At 40.8% G+C, this 24,453-nt stretch overlaps 1 protein-coding gene across 18 annotated transcripts in view; it reads right to left on the bottom strand.

The window, feature by feature from the left end:
* PKHD1 (PKHD1 ciliary IPT domain containing fibrocystin/polyductin) overlaps positions 1 to 24,453 on the bottom strand; it is a 439,380-nt gene that overhangs the window by 185,342 nt on the left and 229,585 nt on the right. For 17 of the 18 annotated variants that reach the window (XM_082411613.1, XM_082411609.1, XM_082411612.1 and 14 more), the window contains 2 exons: positions 14,720 to 14,785; positions 7,912 to 8,040 (listed from right to left, as the gene is read on the bottom strand). In XM_082411613.1, the coding sequence (XP_082267739.1) occupies positions 7,912 to 8,040; positions 14,720 to 14,785 (195 nt within the window). The remainder of the gene's footprint in view (positions 1 to 7,911; positions 8,041 to 14,719; positions 14,786 to 24,453) is intronic. The other variant, XM_082411605.1, reaches the window with a different exon arrangement.

The following is a 24,453-nucleotide window of genomic DNA, read 5'->3' as shown; positions in this document are numbered from 1 at the left end:
ATGGAGAAAGAAGTTGTTATAGTAGCAAAGGAATCACACCTAAGTCAATGGAAGAAACGCACCACAGGTGTTTTACAGGTATACCTGTTAGGTTCCTCTCAGGCTAGAACCCAAAGTTCCCAGAAGGGTCACACTTCTGGGAGACTGGAGTTAGGAGTTTGTAAAGTTATAAAAGTAGTGATTCTCTAGGTGCGGTAAGTGCCAAAAATAAATCCTAGGTCTCCTACACACTTCACACTCCAATATCTCCCCACCCAAATTATGATCTGCAAACCCTGGGGAAGTATGTGCCCTCCTAGAAAACTGCTATGATCCTAGTACTAATGGACTATGACAATGAGTGTGTTTCTCAGGTGAGTAAGGACAGAAAAGGGTTTGAAAATCCTCTCAGTTAGACTAAAACTCCAATTAGTTCCAGCAAGTTAGCAAGCCATAAAGAGTGTCAGGGTCTACATGTCTTGTGTCCCAAGAGAAGATTCTAAGTAAGTTCTAATTAGCCCAGAAACAAGCACCATGACTGAGTCAAGCAGAGATTGACAAACTAACATTAGAGAAAGGATATCAACTTTTTAAAATATTTTTTATTGTATTCCTTTTGTCACTTGCAGGAAATAAAAATCTCTGCTGTGATTTTAATTGAAATTTACTTTTTATGGGGAAAACATACACAGTTGTAAAAATACTTAAAAAAAAAATTCAACTCCTGGTTGTCTACCCCTGGCAAGGACACCCTATCACAGGTCTTGCTTGGTAGTTATGGCATTACTGCTATTAATTTGTAAAGACCCTTTGAATCACAATCATTGCAACTAAAAGGAACTCCCTAGCTTCCAAGTGTGTCTCTCAAATGTAAACCTATTTTAAGGACACAAATCATCTAAAATATAACAAATAAAGCAACACTACTTCTTATAAATTTTAGAAGGCAATTTGCAACACTTGGGTTGAAAACAAGGAGACTGAAATCCCACTCTTATCCTTGATACCAAATGTCATATATGTTTGGGCAATGATAATAATGTGTTTCATAGGATTCTACAATTTAGAAAACACTTGCATTATCTTAGCTCATTTGAGTTGAGTGTCACTAAGTTCCCTACCAGCTCAACAATTCTATGTATCCATATTTTACATATATATTAATGTTTACTTAATACAATTAAATTCATGGAAAAACACCACAAATAAAACAAATAAATTGTTTGACAATCATTCATTTCATCAAAGGAGTCCATATTGCCAAGGATTTTGCACTTAGATTGCCTTAAATAGTAAGCTTCTATGGTACATTCTTAAATATTGGATATATAAAAAGTCAGTTTAAGTTAAACATTTCAGAACTGTTTGGGGAGGCCTGTGGAAATACTTGCTCCAGGGAGCTTGGGATCCTGATGTTTCCTTCCCGTGGGAAGGACATGGCCTCAACACCCTTCACCATGAAGCAAGGTTCCCGGAGGTCTGTGCTCACCTCTAAGAAACTGCCTAAAAGAAGGAGATTTATACAGTATCTAAAGGTCCTTTGATCTCTGTTTTCAGATTTTCTTTTTATTTTTTTATTTTTATTTGCTAATAATGCTGATTAAAATTTCTGTGCTGAGTACCTCTTGAAATCATATTTGTTTATTCTTCCCTTATATAATCTTAAAGAATAGCTTTCCCATTCATGCTCTAAATAAGGTAAAAGAATTGTTGACTGTTATCCTTGCAGACTTTTCATTTCTGCCCTGAAGGAAACAAAATGCTCAACGTATTCGTGCTCCACTTCTCCCCTCACCCCAAAGCACTCCTCTCTCTCCCAAGAAGAGGCTTCTGGTCACCCACATAGGGATTTGGACACAGACTGCGGCCCAAACACTGTCATCCGTTGCCCATCTCAGGGTGAGAAATCCCAGATCAGGGCCCCAATTATGTTCAAGGGTTGAAGAATCCCACTTTCAGGCAGTGAAGAGGCAATACCATAACACCTGGCATGGTAGGTAGTAGAGAATAAAGAAACTAAAATCCTTTAACCAGTCTGTCTCCTGGTGTGCTTCAATTTCTGACTCACGTAAGCCAACAGAATCTAAATAATGTCTGCCCAGAGAGGGAAGACAGCACAAATTGACCAGACCCTAAAACTCTCAAACCTTTTGAATTAAGTCAGGTACATCTGCTCTTAATTACATACATGCACACACACTACACACATAAATGCATACACAGTGGTAGATTAAAGACAGCTGCAAGTTCTTTGCTCTTCTTCCCAATGAAAGTAGAGCCTAATTCTCCTCCTTTGTATCTGGGTTGGCTTTAGTGCCCTGCTTGACCAAGAGAATGTGACGGTCATGATATTCTGAGTCTGCTAAGGCTGGCTCGGAAGGCATGCAGCTTGCACCCAGGTCTCTTGGACTGCTCACTCTTGGGGAACTCCTCTTTTCCAGGATGTTCCTTCTTGGAATCCAGCTGCCACACTGTTAGAAAGCCCAAGAAGCCCCACAGAGAAACCCATGTGGAGAGGAACCAAGGCCTCTTAGCTGACTGGCCTGACTGAACTCCCAGCCAATAACCAGTGTCAACGACCAGCTGCATGAGTGAACTCTCTTGGACCACCCAACCACGCTGGGCCTTTAGATGAGCCCAGCCACCATCGATGGCAATGCATGAAAGACCCCAGCAAGAATACCCCAGCCTAGCCCTTCCTCACAAAATTGTGAACAAAATAAAATGTACGTTTTAAGCTATGAAGTTTCTAGGTGGTTTGTTAAATAGTGATAGATTTCCAGGATACACACACTCCCGCAGGCATCATACTAATGCCATGCATCCTACAAAGGACCCCAGTAACTCAAGTTTAAATGAACTTCCCCTTCCCACTTGCTAGTAATCCAGAATAAATGGGGGTGATGGCTTGTGTGACTTTCTGTCCCATCCAAATGGGACAAGACCAGAATTTTGAAACTATTCAAGAGACAACACTGATATTTATGGTATTTGGTTTCTAAATGACGTGGCAGACCCAAATCTCTGTGTTACCTGTATCTTATCCTATATCAGTTATAATCTCAGGTAAGAAAAAAGTATATTAAGCTAGTAATGCTCTACTCACAACATTTTGTAGAAATTCCTCCCCCAGAAAAATTATTTCCTGATTTATGGTCATCTTAACTCATATCTCCAACCTCAACGTCTTGCGATTTAACAAGGAAATACGTTAAACATTGTTGACTTTGAACATCCCAGGACTTTGATGAGCCTCACTGCCATTTAAAGTACCCAAGTACTGAAAATCAGAACAAACAGAAGAACTATTATGAAAGAAAACCAGTACTTCTCCATTCATCTCTTCAAATAAGGACAGTTCAAAGTAATACGGGAAAATGGAACACAGTGAATTCTACCACACATACACGCAAAAATAAAACCATGCTGGAGGCTATATGATATCATATCTGTACCCTTCAAAACAGAATCCTGCCACTTGGAATTATAACACATTTTCCTTTCATTAAAGCTGCTCTGTGTGAAAAAGGTGTCATCCTGTCATGGCTGAAACTCCTTCAGAGAAAGAACTGGAAGCATCAAATCCTCGCAGGTCAGTTCAGGACAAAACCTGGAGTACAAGTTAGCAGGATTATTTGTGAGGGTTTGCGATTTGCATGATTTATTAGATAGAACTTGTTCCCACTCTGCAAGATGTCTTGAATGCATTTAGACCAATTCTCCCAGTATTTAGGAGGCAAAGACAATCAGATATACTCGTTTGTGTGAAGCAAAGTTATCATAAACTAAACTACAAAAGCAAATTCTCCATGATGACTTCGGTTCACTCCATATAATACCACCAAGAAGAATTTACAGCTTTCAAAATCCAATGTCTATAAAGACAGAATGCCTCAAAGGAAAATGGTACCATACTTAAAATAGTGATATCTTTTATTAGTACAGTGAAGTCCTATTTTTATGGAATAGGATGGGTCCGAGGTCATTCCATAAAATTGATTTCCCAGAAAATGGAAATAGGCAATTTACCCTAAGAATTTTATTGAAAAATTATGCTATTCTATTTGAATAATGATGGGAATGTTCTACGCATTTCCTTTATTAATGAATTAAAATACACAAAACATCATAAAATTATATTAGAGGTTCAAAAGTATCACTTAAATCTTCTTTACCAGTCACTTTCATTTTGTAACATCAGCAGTTCCATTAAAATCGTATTATGTAAAAATGGGTTTTTACTGTAATAATAGTTATTGCCTATTTAGCTCCCAAGGTTGGTGTGAAAATTAAATAATAAGCCATTGGAAAGCAAATACAAAGTGTTGCTAATACCAGAGGCCAAGAGGGGCAGGCAGATGGAAAAACGAAGGAAAAGAGCACCTGACACATTAAAAATCACAGCGTTCATCTATAATTCTATTATTGCCAACACTCCACGCGGCGGTCATGTGTGCTGATGTTATCTCACTTAATCCCCTCAACATGATGATATATTAATTTTAACCCTCATGTTATAGATGAAGGTCGGAAACGTTTAAAACGTGTCTAACGCCACACAGTTGGTAAATGTCAGAATCCGAATGTGAACACAGCTTTGCCCTACTCAACAGCCCATCCTGTATCTCCTAAAACATCGCTCCCTCCCCAGTACACCCTTGTGTCTCGTAACTGACCTTCAGTTTCTTATCCCATCTATCAAGGTCCTCTTCAAATGCCCCTTCCTCTGTGAAGTCATCTCTCTTCATCTTGCCTGAGACACTTTGATTCTAAACACTTCTGGTGTTTATTACAGCTATTCGTTGTATTATTAAGTATTAGTATGCGTTTTATCAACCCAGCTAAGTTACTAGCTGTTTGAGATCACGGCTGTATCCGACTTGCCTCTGGAGCCCCAGATCAGAGCACCTGGTGTGGTGAGTATTCAGTTATTGTTGGTTAAACTGAATTGGAAAGGAATGTTAACTTGAATTAAAACTATATTTGCTACCGGATGCAAAGCAGATACTTCTACCAACGGCTCATGGCATCAGATACCTCTTTGGGAAGTTTCTCCAGTTTCTCTACATGTATGTACCTAATGAGAATGTAGCAAGATTGAATTCCTCACGTAGAGTATCTGACATATGCTAGGTATTCAATAAATTTTTTTTAAAATTCCAAGTGAAGGGAACAATGGGAACAGAAGTAGAGAAGTATAAATTCAGTATAATATGGAGTCTGATTTGAGTGAATCAGAGCAAGTAGGAATGGTGAGTTTTCAAAAATATATATATGGTAAAGAGTTAGGGCTCTGGAATCAAACTGTCTGCTTTCCTGGGCCAGCCTTTTTACTTATTAGCTGGGAGAAACATGGGCAAGTTACTTAACCTCTCTATGTCCCAAATTCCTCAGCTATAAAAAGGAAGATAACAGCAGGATCCAAATCAAAGTAGTTGTGAGGAATGATCGAGAAGACCCATGTAGAACACTTAGCGCAGTGCATGGCAGACCCCCAGCACTAAAATTACAGTTGCTGTTAACATCATCGTCATCATCAGGAACATCTTAATTCTTAGGACTCTGTTCAAAGGAGAAGGCACTACTTTCCACAGACCTGTAAAATCTTATAGTTGTACTGGGTCGATCCTGTGAAATCCAAAGATTCAGTTCTGGTATGAAATTTTGGATGGCAGCATGGAGAACATGCGCATCATTCAAGCAATACTCGGTGTCTCTTTTGTGCCAGACTTGGGTGAACAAACTGACTTGTTTCAGAGGAGGTAGGGAGTGAAAGAAACCAGAACAGCCAGAAAGGTCAAGAAGGTAAAACCACAAGTAGAAAGATGAGGTGAATTCAATCCCAAGGTCCGTCAGAGGTCAAAATATCAGGGTTTGCCAAAAAAAATCAAAACAGAAGAGTAAGCTAGTACAGCGCCTACAAAAGACCCCAAACTAAACAGAACAGATTAAAACACTGGCCACTATAAGATAATTTTCTGGAATTAGGGCTTCTTCGAGGAGAGAGGCAGCAAGAAGTAAGGACTTCATTTATTATATATTACAAATCTGTTTTCATTCCCTTATTTTTCCAACTGAAAACTAAATAATGAACAATAATTGCAGATTTTAAAAATCTTAACTTCTCTGATCTTTACAATAATACTGAAGGACCAATTGGGAGATACTTCAGACATCCAGTATCTGTGCCCGCCCACCCCACCACCCCCCCGCCGCCTTTTTCCAGAGCACTGATCTGTGCTCTTAAAGAGCAGCTTCACGGAGGACTCAGGTCCATCTTACAAGCTGACCATGAACAAAGGAATGAAGGATGATGGAGAATGCCAGGGGCTCCAGCAACCAGGACACACAGTGGATACAGTCAATGCAGTGCCAAGCAAGATCGCTAAGATTGCTCCTCGCTCAGCATAAAGGTCCCAAGGATACTAAAAGCTTGGCAACCTTCAAAAGCTTCTCTTGCTTCCTGCATGCGGTGGGGGAAACAGCTTGCTTAGTGGGAAAAACCATAGCCCAGGGCCAATCCACTGGCTACATTCATCAAAAAGAAGGCTGAGGCAGAACAGATTTTTCCTTTCTGTATAGGAATGACTCATGAGCTTGTTTATTCAAAAAGTTCCATCCTCCATGGAGAGAGGTGGATGATAGGGGGGTGGGATGATAATAACAGTTTAAGTTTGTATCAGTCAGCCCGCTCCCTCTGTCCTCACCTCTCTGTGCAGTTACATGTGCACCCCACCAATGCCCAGAAGGTGGTCAGTACGTTTTAACCTTTCTGCCTTCATTTCCTATCGTAAATAAAGCAAACAACACCACCACTCTTTTCATTTACCCTTAGTCCTTTTAGAAAGGAAATGTACTTGATTGGTTAAGAATAAGGACTTGGAGTCAGATCGTCCGGTTCAAAATCCTGGTTGTGCTGAATTGCAAACTGTGTGACCCTGGGCAAGCAACTTAACTGCCTTGGACCTCTGTTTCTCTGTCAGTAAAAATGGGAATGCTAATATTACCTGTATTGCAGAGTTATTGTGAGGATTAAACTAGTTAATATACGGAGAACGATTCCCAAATATTGTTAGTTGTCAACAAATGTTTGATATTAGCATTATTATTATTTCACAGATGACCAAATATTCTTTTTCCAGTACTGATCTTCTTTTATTCAGTATTACTTTAAGAAGTTCAAAGTAAACCATAAATGGAAATAGGTCTTAAGAAATATATCTGTTGTATGAAAAACATTTTCTTCTCGGGTTAGGGAAATTCTCTAGTAGTTTCAAGAATTCTCTCCTAAGAAAGAAGAATTTTATAAGTATGGTGTGTATTTCTGTACCTCTGAGGAATCATCTTTCCCTTCTTATGTAAACAAAAAGAGTTCTAGGTAGATGGATGGATGGATAGATAGGTGATAGATTAGGTAGCTGATAGATTGATAGAATTTTATTTTTCTATTTGATTTATCTGTTCCTTTTCCATCGTCTTTGAAAAATCATGGCAACAGAAGACCTTGTCATTCTTCTCAGTCCTATATTTAAAAGATTCACAAAGGCAAAAGATAGGAGGCATTTGAAAATTGCTTCTTTCCATATACCCTGTGTCTTTCAAACGTAAGGATACTAAAATTTTCTGTAAATCTGTTCTCTGACACGTTAGAAAAATTATCCAGTTAGTGGATTAATCTAACTCCTTTTGGCATGGAGACTATTTATCCCACCTTTAATGAAGGTATGCTGAACTATTTTTTCTGGTTTTTACTGGATTATGAAATTCCTCTCCTGTAATAACCCAAAAGAGAAAGTGGTAGACATAATTGCCTATTTATTTCCACATTCTTTACTGTGTTGTTCAATATATTTAAATGACAGATAATCCCCAATTAGATTGGCCCAGTTCAGTCTGTCTGTGATTATTTACCCCATAGATTGTTTCACTCACTGGGTAAAATCAGGACGTCATCCCCAGGGCCTGGAATGGTACCGCTGTGTCCTCCCCAGCCCTTCTCCATGCCTTCCCATGCTTCGGGGAGGGACCATTTCAAAACTGACTCAGGTGCAGAGGAAGAAGCTAGAAAACAAAAGGAAGATAGCAAGGGTAACTATGAAAATCTGATTCACTATGATAACTCACAAATTCTATCCTTATATTAGGATTCTGGTGACATTTTCACTTCCCAAAGAAGCTGCCTTTAGATATTTTATAATGTTCCATAAAAACATTTATCAGGCATAAAGCAGGTAATTATTCAATCCTTAGAAGATCACCTCCACTTCTAGGGAAAATACGTTCTACTTTTGTTATTAAACTTTTGTGTTTTGCCTTTACTATAAATACTACAACATATGTTTATCACGAAACATTTGGAAAATGCAAATATAGAAAGAAAAAGAAAAATAATAATTGTCTACTATCTCATCACCTAGAGATAACTGCCATTAACCTTTTATTTGTATTTCCTTCCAGAATTTCTCAGCATTTTTACATAATTTAGATCCTATAACGTGCAATTTTACATTCAGTTCTTATTTTACTTGGCAGTTTTTCACATGCATTTTGTAATGTCATTAAAACTCCTTATAAACATGATTTTAATGGTTACATAATATTCTATCACATGAAAAGCCCACAATTTATTTAATCCCTAATGTTTGGCATTTAGGCTTTGTCCACTCTCTTTTCAAATTATAGAGAATGCAGTGTTAAATATCTCTGTGCAAATCTGCCAATAATCATGATTTCTTCTTAAAATAGAATCTTAGCAATGGAATCACTAAGTCAAAGGGTATGATTTTCTCACAGCTCTTAATGCATATTAAAGGCAGGGCAATCATCTGAACACCTCTCACTGCAATAATTTACATATAGTTCATAAGTTACAACTGGTTTTTATTGATTCTGCCACTGATGATCAAGTGGCATTTTCTTTTCAACCATCCCACTGGCCTCTGAAGCAGAAATCTAATAATTTCCAGTGGGGACCATACCACGCCAATGTGAAATGTACCCACACATTCTTTTCTGGAACATGATCCCTGGTACAGAGTCAGAAGGGCAGAGAGATTGTCTCAAAAGAGGAGGATGAAAAGATTCACAGATGACCAAATTCTCTTCTTCCAGTACAGATCTTCTTTTATTCAGCATTCACTTAAGAAGTTCAAGTTAAACCATAAATGACATTAGGTTCTTTTAGGGCAAATATATTTGTTCTATGAAAAATATTTTCTTTTCCGCCTAGGGAGATTTCCTAGGAGATTCAAGAACTCACATGATGAGGGAGGGAATCTCATCTATTACTTGCTAATTTCACAAGCATAAATAATGAGTGCCCTGTCCATCAGAACGGTCCTAAAAAACAGTGATGCAAAAAGAAATAAAATGTCATGCTTGCTCCCAAGGAGCAACTGGCATTGTGTAAGTATGTAAGTAGACACTGGGGGCATAGAACGCTAAAGGGAGTACCTGACCAAGGGAGGGAGTGAGACCGTGCCAGGGGAGGCTTCCTGGAGAGAAGCACCTGAGATCTGAGCTGCACTGTAAAGGCTTGGGACCTACCCAGGTGAAGGGGGCAAGGGTGTGTGGTGAGAGTCTGCACTCCAGAGGGGTGAGCATGTGCGATGGCAAGAAATGAAAGATCACGTGGAAGAACTATAAGCAGTTTGGTGTTGCTGAGTCACAGAGCTGGAAAGAGGCAAGTGATAGGGCTAGAGGAATAACCAGAGGTCAGAGTGGGAAGGGTAACAGAGACGGAGGAGCCAAGGGTAAGCCCTGGGTTTCCAGCAGGTGTGGTGTCAGGTGGAGATGCCCATTAAGACAGACATCGATGAATTCAGTTTGGGCCATTTAGAGTTTGGGGTGTCTTTGAAGCCTCCAGGTGGAGATACACAGCAAGCAGGGGATGGCTGTGAATCTGAAGGATGGGAAAGAGCTCTAAGTCCGAGAGATGCATTTTGGCATTATCACCCCAGAGGCCGTATTTGAAAATCTGAGGATGGTTGTGAGAGCTCCAGGCCACTACAGTGTGGAAAGACAAAATGCCTAAGGTCAGAACCACGGGGAACACCTGACTATTTTGTCTACCTGAACCCAACTCTCCAGTGGTCGTGGCCTGATTAGGGCCCCGGGATAACTTAAAAGTACATGGGGGCTTCCCTGGTGGCGCAGTGGTTGAGAATCCTCCTGCCAATGCAGGGGACACGGGTTCGAGCCCTGGTCTGGGAAGATCCCACATGCCGCGGAGCGACTGGGCCCGTGAGCCACAACTACTGAGCCTGCGCGTCTGGAGCCTGTGCTCCGCAACAAGAGAGGCCGCCATAGTGAGAGGCCCGCGCACCGCGATGAAGAGTGGCCCCCACTTGCCACAACTAGAGAAAGCCCTTGCACAGAAGCGAAGACCCAACACAGCCAAAAATAAATAAATAAATTAAAAAAAAATATGTACTTAAAAAAAAAAATTAAAAAAAAGAAAAGTACATGGATTGTGGGCAAGTAGAAATCCTAGGGATAAGGAGGGTGGGAGGGAGGGAGACAAAAGAGGGAAGAGACATGGGGACATATGTATATATATAACTGATTCACTTTGTTATAAAGCAGAAACTAACACACCATTGTAAAGCAATTATACGCCAATAAAGATGTTAAAAAAAAAAAAGAAATCCTAGACAATTTAATTAACACAAAATATACCCCACACCATGGAAGCCAGGCAACGTTTTGCAACAAACCCTACTCAGAAAGAGGTTTTAGAAATATTTTATATTTATTCAATATCCTGTAATAAACCATAGTGGGAAAGAATATGAAAAAGAATATATATATGAATATAAAAAGAATATATATATATATATGTATAACTGAATCACTTTGCTGTATACCAGAAACTAACACAACATGGCAAATAAACTATAATTCAATTAAAATAAAATAAAAAATATAAATAGTTTATAAACACCAATAATGCCTTTCTAAGTTTCCTCCCAGTTTTGTCTCCTTTTCAGTACTATACCCTAAATACCCAGGTGGGGATAGAGTGGGGGTATTTGTTGAGGTGGCCACTAACACCAGAAGGTCCAGAAAAAGATGTTCTTACTTCCAGTGATATTTCAAACAGGTAATGACCAGTTTCTTTAAAACCCTACTCCAAGCTCCAAAAACCCTTCATTGCTTCAATTTTGTATCACAGATGTTGGAAACAAACATTCTTCACTTTTGTCATCTTCACTCTCATTTATGGGAAGGTTGAAACTGCCTTTAGTTGAACAAACTAAATCTTAAGGTAGCTATTCTAAGCAACGTTATGATGAATGAATTTGATCATTCTATACCATCCTGCCTTAAAATAAGAACCCTTAATGGACAAGGACATGTTTAGTCTCCTGCAGAATTATGAGATATCTATACAGTTAAAATCAAGCTTCTAGATGACTATTTTTAATATAGAAAGAAGAGGGGAGGAAAAGAAGCCTAAAGAGTTGAAGCTATCAGAGGCATACATGGAGAACCAGAAGAGAGGAATGTCTTGGAAGACTAAGAAATAGAGAATGTACAGAGAATAGAAGTGATCTTGTTAATAGCAAAGTTCCAATAAGAGAGGGAATAAGAAGTGGCTATTGAATGTGACAACTAGAGCATAGTGATCAAGATGAAGAGGGTCCCAGTGGAGTGATGGAGGTGGCAACCACTTGGATTACAGTGGATTGAGGAATGCACTGGAAGTAAGGAAGGGAAGACGCTGGGTCTGATCCTGCAGAAAGCTCATTAAGGAATGAAGAGCTTTAAGATTTGAGACCCTCAGCCTTTGATCTGTCTTCCCAATCGTTAAATAAGCTAGACTTATCTTGACACTGGAGTCCATGAATTTTGGTCAGGACCAACCTCTGTGATGAGCCCTCACCCTGCTTTCCTCTCAAATTTGTCAGTCAACAACAGCCACCATTTGAGATGGTCTCCAACTTGGTACGTGAGCCAAGTATTGCCTTCTCCACTTTAATCCTTCATCTACCCTAGCATTCTATGGCTCCACATCAAGAGGAGGCTAGTAATTTGAGAAGTTTGCAGGAGTGATATAAACTACAGGAGGATTTAGGGTCTATGAATTTTGTTTTGATCTGATTTTTTTAATTGAGAGGTGACAAAGAGTCATTTGCTGATAAAACAAAGTTCAGAAGATGTTAGAAGGGATGGGATGAGTTTATACAGGAGAAAGGCTGACAGATCCAGAGACCAGAGAAAAGGAAACAAACTTGATCTGTGGGGAAAGGGATGGCAAATTTACAAAGAGAGTATCTGATCATCTGAATATTTTTATATGACTGTCAACAATATTTGCAACTAGCCCCCACTGAAAAGACAACATGGTTGAGGTAAAGGCTCTTCAGAAATATTTTTTGTGTTCCCCCAGGGTGGGTTGCTTCACCCTCTTCCTCTCTCCCATCTTTTATAACGCAACATGGACACCAAGAGGAAATCAATGGAGCCACAGTGTTGGAGGAGCATGAAAAACCTGCATTGGTGTCTTCAGAAACCTGGGTACCATCTTGACCCAAATTAGCATACATCCTTACCCCAAACCCACTAAGCACTCATACAACAACTTTCATCAGCACCACCTCCTCTGCTTCTTTCCAACATTGGCCCATATATACCCTAATTTCTGCTGCCTCTGGAGTATCCTGTCTACCAGGTCCCCATAATGACCAGCACAATCTTGTACACAGAATAAACCCTCAACTAACTGAGTGAGCTAAAAGGCCCTATAGCAGAACACCTCAACCCAAAATGTTTTTTCTGCATTACATATTCATTGAATCTCTGAATGGGTCAACATATAGATGGAACTCCATTATTTATTCCATTCTTGTTTTGTCAAAGAATTTTTGATATTGCAAAAATTGTACTGCTTTTCATAGAGCTCTCCATTAAACAAAATGCGTGCCATATTTATATTTTGACATTAGCACTTACACCCCACACGATAGAAATCAAGCAATGTCTTAGAACCATATTAATAATAAATATTTGAATATAACAAATGGTAATGTACTAGTTCTGTAACTCCCTGGGTCTTAGGAGTTTTCTGTCCCAACATGTATAAGATAGGAAAATTGGCTATATATATATATAATTAATTTTAATCTAACTCATAAGTTAATATATGCCAAGAAGGTAATTTGAATACATTAGGGTTTACATGGTATAACAGAAAGAACACTGGACTGAGTTGGAAACCTGAGTTCTCATCCAGCCTCAACCACTGATTTCTGATGTGACTAAGTAAACTATTTAATGATTAGGCTTCCATGCCCTCATTTGTAAAATGAGGCAATTGGATAGGACAGCTTGTGAGGTTCCTTCCCTTATTAAAATTCTACAACTCTATGAAGCATCAGTTTTCTATTTATTCAGCATGTTGTAATTGACAGGCCAAGTGAAGCATCTCCCAGTTAAACTGACCCCTGCTGAAAAGCCCCGGATGCCAGCCACCCACAGTGTCCTTCTAAAGAGTCCTTAATACAGAAATCTTCGCACTAAGTGCTGAGAGGCATGTCATGCTGACGAAAGCTGCCGCACCCAGGAATGGCCACCCACAGATGGTCCAGTATCCTCTGAGGGGGCCTGACATGAGAGCTCCCCCAACAGGTAGGTTCTCTACAAAACAGGGGCTGACCCAACCAAACGTATCTCTTCTCGGGGGAATTTGAACACAGGACATCCAGAGAGGAGAGAATTGTAAGATATTTTTCTTTGGTAACAGTTATTTTAAAGGAAACATATTCCTTGATTATTTAGTCATTTGACTGACATTCCCTGGTGACCATAAGACCCCATGAAGTCAAAGACCATTCTATCTTGTTCACTGTTGTCACCTCTCACACCTCACATGAGAGGCATTCAACAAACAAAGCATTTTGAGTCACCTAAAGGAAAAAAGTGATAAAGAACCAGGGACAGAAAGAGCAAAGGCTATGGCAGCTCAGAAACAGATATAAAAACAAAGAATCTCTTTCTTCTTGGTCCAATAAGCATGAAGGGGTCATCGTCGGTACTTCTAGTTTACATACAGTTTTAGTCCTATACCTTAACCTCATTTATTTATTAATTTAAATGGAGAAATTAGATCATTTTCTGATTAGCCCGAGCTCTTCTCTGACATAACACAAAAATGCCACTGGAAATCAAAGGAAAACTCAGCCTTTGAAAAGATTTACCCTGGCTGCAAATGTATAGTTAAACAGACTCAGGGTAAACAAAAACAAACAATGAAATATATTAGAAGGTGCTTATGAGTCATTTAGTCTTTGAGAGTTTAGCTTTTATGAGTTAGAAAGATTTCACAGAACCATCTGACTTATGGGGAGGATTTGTTTACCCTGATTTCCTGAAATTACTGGGAACAATTACAGTTTTGAGATACCCTGAATTTTTCTTTCCATTTGGTGGGGGCCTAATGGCTCATCTGCAGATCTGGACTCCTGTGTGCACATATGGTCCATAATTCAGGAAATGTGCTTATTTACATGTTGTAATTCTTACTTTCCTATGTTTTGAAATGCACCAATTCTTACATCTTTCTTTGACATGCAGACGTATATTTTAGCCGTAGGGGTGACACAACAAGGAGTCGTCAGACATAAAAGCATTAGGGCTGTATGGTACTTGCCCTATAAACAGTATGATGGGAGGAATTTATAAAACGACGGGAGGACATTCTGCTGTACCAGGCAATTCTATTTGATGAGTTAATACTCACCTGAAATAGTTGGCGCCACACCTTCCCTCACCTGGAGAATTACTTGAACTTGGCCTTCACCTGAAACTGAACACAAAAAACCATAACTTGGATGTGATACAAAGATTATCTTAATACGAAAGAGATTCATTCATATGTGAGAACGATGGCTTTGTGCTAAATTCTCCCCAACCTAACTAAATTTTCAAAATAAAAAAATGAAGTCCTTGTTAGTTAGTCTAACAATGGATTTCTAATATTTGATTTTGATTGTTTTTATTTGTAAACTTAATTGCAGTGAGCTTTCCAAAAGAATTGGCACATAAATAATTAGGGAAAAAATTGTTTCACCATATGCTCTTTGGAGGCCAGTGTTGGTGAGCAGGACACCCCTCATATCCTATTTCCCCTCGAACGGTTTGAAGGCTCATCTCTTAGAATTCATGTATTTTTCACCAGTAGAGTTCAGATCACCCATGAAATGTATTTGCTTTACCTTTATCCAAACAAGTTGTCCTTTTAATGAAGCCTTTCCCCCACCCCGCTTTCTCCTCCCATCTTCCAAACCAACTGAGCACATTTAAAAGGCCTGGGGTTCATTAATTTTAAGTGTTCAATAAATTAGTGGAAATAATCAAAAGGCCTGATTCTTTCTGATAATGACAATTTGATGTCAGTATAAACCAGTAGATTAAGCTGGGAACATATGCTCCTTTGCCAAGAGAGGCTGCTGTAATTAAATAGTGAATGCATCTACAAGGTCCTCTCACGCCTGATTAATTAGTAATCAGGTGCGCCAACTCCACTTTTCAGTAACACCTTGTCTCTTAGTGGTTAATTACCTTTCTGCTTTATTTGATGCCATGGAGGCCAGCACCTCCCACCACCGAAGGACCCAATGATGCTGAAGGTTGCTGCCTTGGGGCCTTGGTCCCACCCATGCTCTCCATTTGCCTCTCCCTGGAACCCTAAACCCTTTCCTCTATCACAGAATGGAGCAGACCTAGGATCATTCTTTCTAATTACAAAGCATAAGCTTCAGAACATTACAAAGAAAATAATCCCCCAAAACACCCATGATGAGACCTCTCTGATTCTATTCTTATCTTGTTCATTATTCTCATTTAAAATTTTTCTGTAATAAACTATAATGGAGTATCACCTGCAGAAATACAGAATCACTATGTTGTATACCCAAAACTAACATAATATTGTAAATCAACTATATTTCAATTTAAAATTCTTTCCCATTATAAAATGCATGAGTCTGTGGCTTTCTCCTTCCACTGTACACACTTTTTTGACCAGGTAGAATGGCCAACATGTTCTTTATGTGCTCTACTTTATCATCACTTCCAAAGCTTTACTTATATTGTTTCTTTATACTATTGCAAATTTCACCCACTTTTCTAACTTAAATAATAAAAGTAATTAATAATAAAGCCACCAGCTTAACATCTCTTTTTTTCTATCATGTCTAACTCATCCACTTCTGCTCACACTGATCTATGCATTTTCTAAAGTTTAAAAGCATTTCTAAAACCATGCAGTGATACTTATCCCAAGCTCTCTTTCAATTGAGCAAATACCACCGTGCATCAACTGTGGTGAATTTAGGATTGCCTCAGTCCTTAGCTCTGTCTTTAAATCTCTGAGGGAGAGACTTTTCTCCTGTACCTTAAGACACTAGACATTGTTGGACATGTAGATACTTAATTTTCATGGACCAATCAGAAATCCTAAATTTATACTGCTCTACTCTGGATGCCAGAACTTAACTGGCAATTTTGACAAATTAAACAAATGGAGGCAGGAATTAACCCTTTTAAAGGAGCCAAAAGACAAAAAGGTAAAAAAGATAGGTTCCATCAGAAAGAAAAGAGAAAGGGAATATGGCAAAATGACATCTAAAATCATGCAGAAGTCTGTAACAATAGAATACCCTTGTACAAGAGAAAGGAATAAAATATTGTAATGGAATCAAACTCTAAGAAAGGTAAATTTTTTAAAAATTCCAAGAATCATTTGGAAAGGGAAGTCAGTTCATTTAAAGATGTTATAAAAATCATCCTTGTACTCACAGATATAGAAAACAAACTTATGGTTACCGAAGGTGGGGAGGAGGGATAAACTAGGAGTTTAGGATTAGCAGATACACACTACTATATATAAAATAGATAAACAACAAGGACCTACTGCACAGCACAGGGAACTATATTTAATGTCTTGTAATAAACCATAATGGAAAAGAATATGAAAAAGAATATATATATATATATATCACTGAATCACTTTGCTGTACACCAGAAACTAACAAAACGTTGTAAATCAACTAGACTGAAACATTTTTCCCACTATATAGAGGAGAGAATTTGAAGTAGAGGGAAAATAATCAGTGTATCCAGAATCCCCTGGGCGAAAAGGACACCCCCAGCCAGTACAGTATCAGGAACTGTAGTCATGATGATTACGTAGTCGTCATAGGCAGCAGTGATGATTACCCGGAAAACTGAAAAGGCGAGCCCTGGACATACTGGACCCCCAGTACAGGCTGTCCCACTTTCCTTCATCCGTTAAAGCCCTTACCCAGGCCCTGTTCCTGGTGAACCAAGGCTCCCTGGAGCAGCGAGCTGTCACGCCTGCACCTCAGCACCGGTGGCTTCTGATCTGGGTGAACTCTGACTTTGTTCAGCCTCTACAAGTGCACAAATGGCTCCCACCTCCAGAGCAACCTCTTCCCCAAAGCAGACACTGAAACTAAAACATGCTTTGGAAACCTATTGTTCACTTTATTAAAGCAGGTGTGTGAATATCATTCAATCTGAGATGAGAAGCAGTTTCAGCATCACAGGAAATGAAGCAACATCACCAAAAGCAGGAAAAATTAGAAAAGTCTGATTTCCTATACCACATGCCCCCTGCGGGCTGGTTCTGAGCGTGGGAGCTGGCTTAGAGGGCTGTTTCTTCCCAAACACCACTTCTAGGTGAAGAGAGACCACAGAGAGTGGGCAGGAAGTGTGTGGATGAAATCCAACAGCCTGGATTTGAATCTTGGGTTTTCCAGGTCCTAGATGCGGGCACCTGACAAGTTCTGAACCTCACTCACTTCCTGTGAAAATGGGAATCATCGTACTGCCTTACATCATAGGGTGACTGGGAAGAAAAGATGGAAAATCCAGGTAACGTGCTTAGCATAGCTCTTGGCTCAAATGAACAATACATGTGAGTCATCATCAATACCGTTATTACGACAGGCTCATTATTCTAGGAGCCAGTTGACAAAACCCAAAAAATATGCTTTCACTCTTTTGACAGCTGCACCTAATCACGATAAGCCCTAGTATTCAGAGTTGTAAGCAACTTAACCAGATCCGCTGAAGTTTGCTAAGTGCTTTGACCCTATAAAAGACAGAGTAAATGCAGTGTCATTTCCAATTTGGAGAAATACCAAGAGGGATAAAAATCATTTGAGAATAAAGGTATTGACTCAGGAAGAGTTTAAGAGCCTAACACAAGCTGTGATATTGTACATATGCTTTCTCAGTGCTTATGATTTCTGATTTTGTATTTGTAATATGAGAATGGTTAATCTCCTTTGTTTATCAATGGAGCCTCACTGCCGTTGATCCTTCCAGATTGTAAGAATATCTGGTTGGTCCTCAAAAAGAAAAGAAACCTTTGGGTCAATTATAGCCAAATTATTCTGATGAGTGCTACATGATCTAAGCTTGCTATAAACACAGACATCTAGGAGAAAGAGAGAAACATGTAAGAAAATGGCTCCCGGTGAGAGAAAAGAGAGTTACTCATGTAGATCTGATTCTCATGCCTGCCAGAGTGATGTGTTGGCAAATTTTGTCCTCACGAGGGCCCTAGGGAAGAGAAAAATTAATTGATTCTCTCCCAGGGCAGGTCCCATTTTCTCTTGGAGTTTTGGAGGGAGAGAGTACCTGCTTACCTAAAAAGAAAAACCAGCTGGTATCTTAGTAATAGATCCCTTGCCTGTTTTCTTCTTCACTCTATCCCCACACTCACTTTGCCACTGAGGACTGTACACGTATTAGGACCTCTCGCTCAGCTCACATTTATCTAGCGTGAGTCAGCTACTAACTACACGTGGAGAGAACGGGAAACAGCAACTGCTTCTGTGTCTGTGAGTTTCTTCCAGTCTCACCTGACTCGTGCCTGCTCTCCCTCTCTTTCGGCCCTGGACCCAGTTCCAGTGCCATCTTCATGGGCCAGCTCTTGGGTTGGTCCTCTCTTTGCATTTTCATCTTCACCTGCCCTGTCCTCGACCTCCACCTCTTCTCACACTCCTGCACCCGCCTGCTCTGTTTCTCCCTCCCTGTTCAGTTCTTGCTCCCCAGAAATGAGCCTCATTCACTCAGCCACAGAGAAGGCTTTCTTGTCAACTGGTCCCTGGGCAGCTAAAGCTTGATTCGCAGGACCACTCTCGTCTGATTCCAGCCTCTCGGAGACAGCCACTGAGTGACCTTGACCTCGTCACCCAGGATCTTTTCAAGACCTTCACAGAAATATGATATGAAAATCCTTCCAACACTTGTGAGTCTTCTATTATTCCCAATAACATTCATTCATTAAAAGGTGTAATTTTTTTAAGAGTAAAAGAACTTGATCAAGATGCTGAGAGATACATCTGCATTAACCAGTCCTGAGAGTTAGCTCAATTAAACCTTCTTAATTAACTCAGAGAACAATAACAATTGTTATTCTGACTCAGAGCAAGGTTTGTCATGCTTGCCCAGGGCGTGTGTGATTCCTGGGTCCTGCACAGATCTACAGAACCAGAACTTCTGGGGGCGGGGGACCTGGGAGCAAGCATTCCAGCTGTTTGTCCATGAGGCACACTTAGAAAGCACTTCTTGAAGGAATTTTACAAACTTTTCCATACTCTACTCTTAAAAATGTGGTTTTTACTCACAGGTAAAAACCTGTGAGTAAAAGTTTCTCTTAGCAAGTGACAGGTATTCTTAGCAAGTGAGGAAAGGAACCCAGGTTAAAAAAAGAGAGAGAGAGAGAGAGAGAGAGAGATCCTTATATTCACAATTCTTACTTTTCATCAATTATACCAAAAATTTGAAAACCAAAGTATACTCCCAAAATATAAAATGTAATGTGATCATTTTAGGAGTATAAAAGTTTTATTTTAATAGTTATGAATGTTAATGTGTTTTAGAGAAAGCAAGTAGGTCATTAAACCCATGATTTTATGGATAATATTGCTTAAAAAAAAGACAGGTTTTAAAAATAAGGCAGTGTGGGAATTGATGTAAGAAAAATATCAAGTAAGTAATAGCACAGGAGACATAAGGATGTGACAAAGTGTGAAGGCGATACTCAAATATGTAAAGTTCAAGAAGCACAGAGGAGTTAACAAGTACAGCTTTTTCCCACAAACAGGAGAAAGAAGAACTGGTTTGCAAGGGTGGGTATGTACATAAGCTTAGATTAAAACAAAACAAAACAAAACACTAGTATACTAGAAAAAACACTGAAATAGAGTCAGAAAAGCCAAGTCGGGATACCGGTTACACCACCCGTGACCTGTGTGAACGGAGGCCGGCCACCAGCATCGCTGAGAATTAGCTCCCTAACCTTGAGTGATTCCTTGAAAAAGTATCTGATTTTGACTCCTGAGTTTTCCTTCCTTCCTTCTTTCTTTCCTTTTCTCCATTTCTTCCTTCCTTCTCCTTTTGGAGAAGTTGCTTGTAATTGAGAGGCAAAATCCCTTTGCACATGCACAGCTCCTGTTCCGTTCTCTATATTTTTGCCATATAGGTTTGTCGTGCATTTCCCTGAAGTCAGCTCTCTATATTACCGGTACCAATCCTTGGGGATCTTTGGGGAATGAGTTTTCTATAAGAATGTAAATTAATTTATTAACTAGAATGCTATAGATTGCCTTAGAGGGCCTCGGCATGGGAATGGCTGCAGATTTCCAAAGGATTACGATTCTGCTCTGCTCATAAAATCCTCCCAGAGAGCTCTGGGGAGCCAGCTGAGTCCTCTCTCATTAGAACCTAACAAGATCCCTTCTCAAGGAGTTGCACGGGGTCTCCTAGACCAGCTGAAGAACAGAAGGGTCTAGGCGGCAGCCTGCTCCATCCCAGCGCCTTAGCGCTTTGAGAAAAGAGAAACCTGGGCCGAATCCCTGCTCGCCTCACTGCCAGCTTAGGAAAACATGCCTTATTTTCAGGATGTTCCAAGTTAACAGCATCTTTTCTGAGCCTTCTGGGTGATGTGACTTGAGTTCTTTTTTGAGACAATAAAGTCCATCTGTCTTTCTATCCACAGCCCACTTGCCCTCATAGACAACAGCCCCGGCTTCTTGCCAAACAGCCTGCCTTTATCCTGGTGAGGGGGACATTTGGAAACAAGCATTGACCAGCCTGGCTAGACGTGTCTTTTTTTTTTTCAGTCTGATCAGAAGAAGGTGGTACACGAGAGCCTCCAAGCCTAGCAGGCGGACTTTCTCAGCTGCCGCCTCACACAATATCCCAGCTCGGCTGCATCTCTGCTGTGTGAGCTCGGGCCAGGGGGCGAGTGTGAATGGCTCGGCATCTGATAGGAATTTATCACCCACCGGCTGCTGGTTGGGTAGGGGATAAAGCAAGGGGAAGGGGGCTGTGAGTGTTTAATGCACACTGCCACAACCCAACAGTTTGCCCTAAAGAGCCTCTTCCCAATATAAAAGGACAGGGTCAAAAGTAAGTTGACCCCAGACAGAATGTACAATTATTAGAAGAGAACTGTGCAGGAACAGCTGCTGGGACCCCACCGGTTCCGCATCAGGCTTCCAAGAGTCAGAATATGAATAATCAACTCAAGGGTGTTTTCTCCACCCCTCCTCACCCCCACCACCTCCCCCAGCCTTGTCCTCCTGTTTTGGGCAAGTCCTATTGCGTTTCCACAGGAAGAAGCATAGCCCTCCCTAGCAGCTGCAATAATTGTGTCCCTATTGTGATGAAGACCTCCTCCTGGCCACCCCCCTACAAGTGGCCATTGTCAGCGCGGAGTCAGTGATTACACGCTCCGCCTGATGCTTTGGGGGACCCAGCTGCCTAAGTGCTGACACACGAGCGTGCGGAAGGCCAGGGAGGGGGCCGGGCCGGTGGAGGTGGAGGCAAGAGGTGGGGGGAGCCCACGTCTGTGAGATGGGACTCTGACATACCAGACCTTTTGCATAAGTCAAGCCCAGAACAAATGAGGCTTTATCAGGCCCCAGTGATGAGGGGGTCTCATCTCCCTTTGAAGTGGAGCAGAGCATGGGGCCTAGCAGCTTTTCCTCCTTTGGACCAAGCAAACATCCTGCTTTTGATACGCTGCATGCTCATTATCTCTGCCCCATTTAATGATTTTTGATTGAAGGGTGGCGGCTGGGATGCCGAGAAGATCGTTAGAGAGGCTCCATCCAGCCAAGCCCGCAAGAAAGGCTTTCCTTGTGCCCGGGCGTAAATTCGGAATTTCTTAACAGTATGCGCTTGTTCTTAGAGGCAGATAAGGGCAGAGCGTGAAATTCTTAATTAAGCAATAAATAGAGAGTGGGGTGTCAGCAGATGTAGCCGGTAGCCATGGCAACGGGAATCACATGGGCAAGAGAGCTGAGAGACTAGATGTAGGCCTCAGGCCTGGGCCTGACTGACAGCTGAAGAATCCTACAAAGCTTGTAAACCAGATTAATTAGCTGACTAATTATTTCATAGCGTGAATGTAACTAAAAAATAAAAATAGTTCACCACGAACTAAAACATCCCTGGGAAAAAACCAACAGGGACAGAGGCAGTGGGAAACTGGCCGTGTAAGTCAGAGACAGGAGTGCTAGTGAATCCGATCACAGAGACTGAAAAATGGGCTCTCTGGATTTGACTCCAAGTTTGACAATATGAAGGAACGCTTGTTTTATAGTCAGACCTGTTCGCAAGCATGGTATAGAAGCTGCAGTTCACCACTGCCGTTCATGATAGTTTATCACACCAAATATTGCCCCTCCGGGATCCTACCACAAACTGTAGCACACAAGGACTTCACTTGTGGTCTGTTTTGTAAGTGGCTCCTTGGGCAGAAGTCTAAGGGGCTTTAGAAAGGCTTTAGAACCAATCTCCTTAAGAAAGATTCTTAAATGAGCAAGGTTATCTTATGCTGTGGGTAACAATTGCTTAAGTGATATGAAGTTTCAATCAGGGGACCCATATATCATATACGTCATGTTATCATGAATCTGTTATCTTACAAAAGCTAGTCAAGGAAAGTAGAATGAGACTCTTTTAGACAAGTTATGACGGGTATATGGAATTCAAGGCACCTGAGATTGACCACCTTCCAGGAAAAAAAGAAACATTCTAGAGAAATAATCTACTGAGAAAATGTGTAATAAAATAACATGGCATGCTAATCACACTTGAAGATGTTTGGGTATTTTGTACCACAATTCCAAGAGATAAGTAAGTATTCTTAACCTCGTTGTATAGATGCAGCCACGGAGGCATGGAGAATTTATAATTCCATGCCCCAGGTAAAACAGCCAGCCAGCCACTGATTAAAACCCGAAGCCCTAAACTCTGGCCATGAGCTTTCCAAAGAAGCTGCATTCTGTAAAGACATTGCTGAAAAAAGACAAAACTTGCCTTGGTAAAGAAGAGAAAGGCAAGAGTCAAGAAATATTATATGTGCGGGACTTTTTTCTTTGTCATGGGGACCAGTGAGAAATTTTCTCCTGCACCACTGCCTGGCACCCCCCACCCTTGTTGGTCAGTGGCCCATGATTATTGAGTGGGCAGCACACTCTAGTGGAGAGAGTCACAGCCAGGAGCCAGAATGCCTGGGTTCTGCTCTCTGCCATTCTCGGCTGGGTCAAAGATGAGTCAGGCATCTTAAATCACACAGCAAGGAGCCAAATGGAGGAAATGAAGATAATTGTGATTTTTTTTAAAACTTCCCCTCTGGGGGGATGTGGTAGGGCTGCACACCAACAATACAAAAGACGGTCTACTTAGAAGTGGTCAAGGAATGAGTGAAAGCCAGCCAACTGTCAGTGGAGCAGGACTCCAGATGGAAGGCCAGCAGGGAAAGGAGCAGTGTCCCCCCAACCATGCCCACCCCCCAAAGCCTGACAGGAAACTTGGTGGACCTGGAGGAGGGTCAAGCAGTTTCCCTATAATAAAGTGAATCTTCTGTATACACAACCTCCCCATGGGTTGTTTTTTTTTTTTTTTTTCATTACAGGAATATGTCCACATAGACTGTGAGGGCTTCCCTTCTTGGATTAAGTGTATTTTATGTAAATTATCCCAATCACAGAGATCTATAAAGCCCTGTGGTCCAAAGAAAACAATTAAGTGAAAGTAACAAAGTAATCAACATGTAACTGTCACTCTCCTGCTTGGAGCCTTTGGAGGTGTCAGCCGCAGCTACGTCACTGCCGTTGGGCTGTTGGTCTGCGGACACCATGGTAGCCTCCTCAACTTCCTAGTGGTGGTGCAGACTTTACACAGAGGATATCCACAATCATGCCCAATGCACACAACCCAATATAGCTGCACGAGACATCACCATGGAAGACCAGTGTGAGCCTCGGCTCCGCCTGAAACCTCAAGTCCTCACTGTGACAGCCCAGGAATGGGAACAGGCCTGGCTCTCGACACCTACCTACTCCATTCAGACAGAGGATGGCGGGAGCACAGATGACCATGAAAGCCGCTCCTTGGAGGACTAGGAATCCTCTCCAAGGAGTCAGG

Source organism: Balaenoptera physalus, assembly GCF_965194825.1.
Source record: "Balaenoptera physalus genome assembly, chromosome: 11".
NCBI lineage: Eukaryota > Metazoa > Chordata > Mammalia > Artiodactyla > Balaenopteridae > Balaenoptera > Balaenoptera physalus.
Note: the sequence above shows the minus strand (reverse complement) of the source record. Positions and strands in the feature narration are given on the sequence as shown.